This window comes from Alligator sinensis, unplaced genomic scaffold (genome assembly GCF_000455745.1).
Source record: "Alligator sinensis unplaced genomic scaffold, ASM45574v1 scaffold879_1, whole genome shotgun sequence".
Lineage (NCBI taxonomy): Eukaryota > Metazoa > Chordata > Crocodylia > Alligatoridae > Alligator > Alligator sinensis.
In genome coordinates this window covers 1,290,917-1,293,976 of record NW_005842250.1, presented here as the reverse complement: position 1 = coordinate 1,293,976, position 3,060 = coordinate 1,290,917, and the positions used below count along the sequence as shown (strand labels likewise).

Sequence of the window (3,060 nt, the reverse complement as noted above, 5' to 3'; positions counted from 1 at the left end):
CCGCCAGCGAGTGCTTCGTCCCCGAGGCGCAGGTCGCCCAAAGCCCCGACGCACAGGGAGGTGCCCACAAGGTCTCCAAGGAGAGCGGCCACCAGGTAGCTTGCAGCATAATCTGGTTGTTTTCACTGTGGGCTGTTACCTTGGCTTCTTATTCTCCCTGGGCTGATGTCAGCTCCTAGGGCAGGGGTAGGCAGCGTTTTTTGGCCAGAGTGCTGAAACCCCACCCCCCTGCCTACCTTGGAAGGTGCCGGAGTGCCGGCATGCCAGAAAAACAAAATGAGGGCAGGGGGTACGTCAAGATGCCCTGCTTGTGCCCTTTGCCCCACAGTCCTGCTGCCCCTTGCCCCCCGCCTAAAGCACCTGCCCCCCAGCCCCGGGCTCTGTGGCTGTCAACAGCTATCCTGGCTCTGGGTAGCTGCTGGAGTCCCAGCTGCCTGCTAGGAGCAGCCCGGGCTCCCGGCTGGCAGCAGCTATCTAGAGCTGGGGCCGGCTGCAGCCAGGAGGCTGCAAACCGCTGTGCCGGGCTCCAGAGCTCCGGCATCAGTTCTGTACCAACGCGCGCACACGCGCCTCGGAGCGGGCAGTGGGGGAGGGGCCTGAGGCAGCGCAACCCCGGTTGCTCCCCCGCTCCCGACACAGAGCTGGTGTCTGGGCTCCGGAGCCCGGCACAGATGTTTGTAGCCAGCTTGGGCTCTGGGCAGCTGCAGCGGGCAGGCTGTAAACAGCTGTGCCGGGCTCCACAGCTCTGGCATCAGCTCCGTGCTGGCAATGACTGCACACACACCTCGGGGCAGGCAGCAGGGCAGTGCAGTCCACCCTGAGGTGGGCATTTGGAGGCGGGGGGTGCCCCATGCATGTACGTGTGCATGCACATCTGGCTGGCATACAGCCAGGCAGGGTGGTGGGAGCAGCCTTGGCAGCTGGATATAGGTAAGTCTATGGGGAGTAGGGGTTGGAGGGCCAGGCTTGGGGGGCTGTGTGTGGTGTTTGTGTGTACAGTATGTGGGGCACAGGTGGGGGGCAAGGGATGGGGGGCAGGCATCTGCCAGTGCTGGGGGTAGATGTCCAGGTGCCAGGGCTGCAGAGGGGCAGGTGGGTCTGAGGTAGCACTTACAGTAATGTGTACTGGCGCCCTGGGCAAACCAAATTGGAGGCTACAGAGGGGTGAGGAAGGAGTGCCTTCCTCTCTCTGTGCTGGCAGGGGAGGCTGAGTGGACCCTATTGGGCTGGGGGTCATGGGGTACATGTCTGCCTCTTCTCCCTGCTACCTCCCCCTCCCCTGCAATGGGCAAACATGCATTCGCGCGCGCACATGCACACACACATACAGGCATGCACACAGACGGGCGTGCGCTCTACTCTCTTACTCTCTGCACATGAACACACAGACACAAGCATATTCTCCCCTCCATGAACACAGACACATGTATGTGCGAGTGCATGCAGACACATGCATGTGCACAGACACACTCACACAGACGGGCATGCACTGTACTCACTCACTGTCTGCGCATGGATACACAGAAACAAACATACTTTCCCTGCCATGAACGCAGACATGCACACACAGACATGCATGTGCACAGACCCACACATGCAGACGGGCGCACACTCTACTCACTGTTTGCACATGGACAGAGACATACTCTCCCTGCCATGAACACAGAATGCATGCACACACAGACATGCATTCACACACAGACACACACACACATGCAGAAACATGTAGACAGACATGCATGCTACTCACTCACACTCTGCACATGGACACACAGAGACAAACACACTTTCCCTCCTGCCATGAACACGGACACCTGCACGCACAGACACAGATGGGTGTGTAGTCTGTTCACTCAGTCTCTGCACATGGAGACACTAACACATTCTCCTTGCCATGAACACAGACACATGCACAGTGTCACACACAGATGCATGCACATATAGACACACGCATGTAGATGGGTGCTCACTCTACTGACTCTCTGCACGTGGATACACAGAGACAAACACACTCTCCTTCCTGCCATGAACATGCACACATGCACACTTACGCGTAGGGCCATCCCAAGGGGGTTGTGAATCAAGGCAACCACTCCGGGCCTCACGCTTTAGGGGACCATACGGAGCTGGGTGGAGCAGCTTTGGTGACTCCGTGCTGCCGCCAGCTTCTCATCTGGTCACTTGGCACTGCACTCCCCCTGCCACCGAATCTGTTGCTGGCTTCCTTGCGTCCAGGGGTGGGGCCCCTACAGGCTGATTTGCCTTGGGCCCCGCACCCTGTTTGGGTCGCCTCTGCACACACGCATGTATGCACGCACAGATGCACGCAGACACATGCATGCACACACACAGACAGGCATGCACTCTACTCACTCACTCTGCACATGGACACTGACACAAATACACTTTCCCTGCCGTGAACACGCATGCACGCATGCAGACACATGCACGCGGACGGGTACGCACTCTACTTCTCCTCTGCACATGACACACACAGACAAATGCACTGTACCTGCCATGAACACAGATGCACACAGCTGTGTGCAGACGCACAGTGATGCGCGCACACACGTGCACACAGACGTACACACACTCAGGTTCACACACACATGCAAGTACACAGAGATGCACACGTATGCGCGCACACGCACACCCAGCCACATACCTTCCACCCCCAGCCACCTGCAGCTCCATCTCGCTCACCACTGCCCCTGCTGTACTGACCAGCAGGGAGTTGTTGCCAGGCTGTGTCCCTGTGGCCCCGCATGGGGCCAAGCCGGCTCAGGATGGGAGCGCCGCACTGCACCTCTCCTGTGGGTGGCAGTGCTAGGAGGACCAGCTACAGGGGGTAACTTGGATTTTGGGGGAATATGCCCCACCCTAGCACCGCTGCCTGCCTTGCTGCACAGCACAGCATGGCACTCCTGGCCTGCCCCCCTCCCTGCATGGTGCAGCGCTACGCTGCACTGCACTCCTGGCTGGCCTGGCCTCAGCCCGGCCCCAGCATGCCCACCCCACCGCTCTGCTCTGGCCCCACTCTCCCCCCCTCCCCACCTATTT

The 3,060-nt window shown here is 59.5% G+C and overlaps 1 protein-coding gene across 1 annotated transcript in view; it reads left to right on the top strand.

Moving 5' to 3' along the window:
- Nucleotides 1-2: 2 nt before the first annotated feature.
- MARS2 (methionyl-tRNA synthetase 2, mitochondrial) overlaps nucleotides 3-3,060 on the top strand; it is a gene marked incomplete at its 5' end in the record, with an annotated part of 5,956 nt that continues 2,898 nt past the window's right edge. Inside the window, one exon of the mRNA XM_014521749.2 lies at nucleotides 3-95. Coding sequence (XP_014377235.1) covers nucleotides 3-95 — 93 coding nt within the window. The remainder of the gene's footprint in view (nucleotides 96-3,060) is intronic.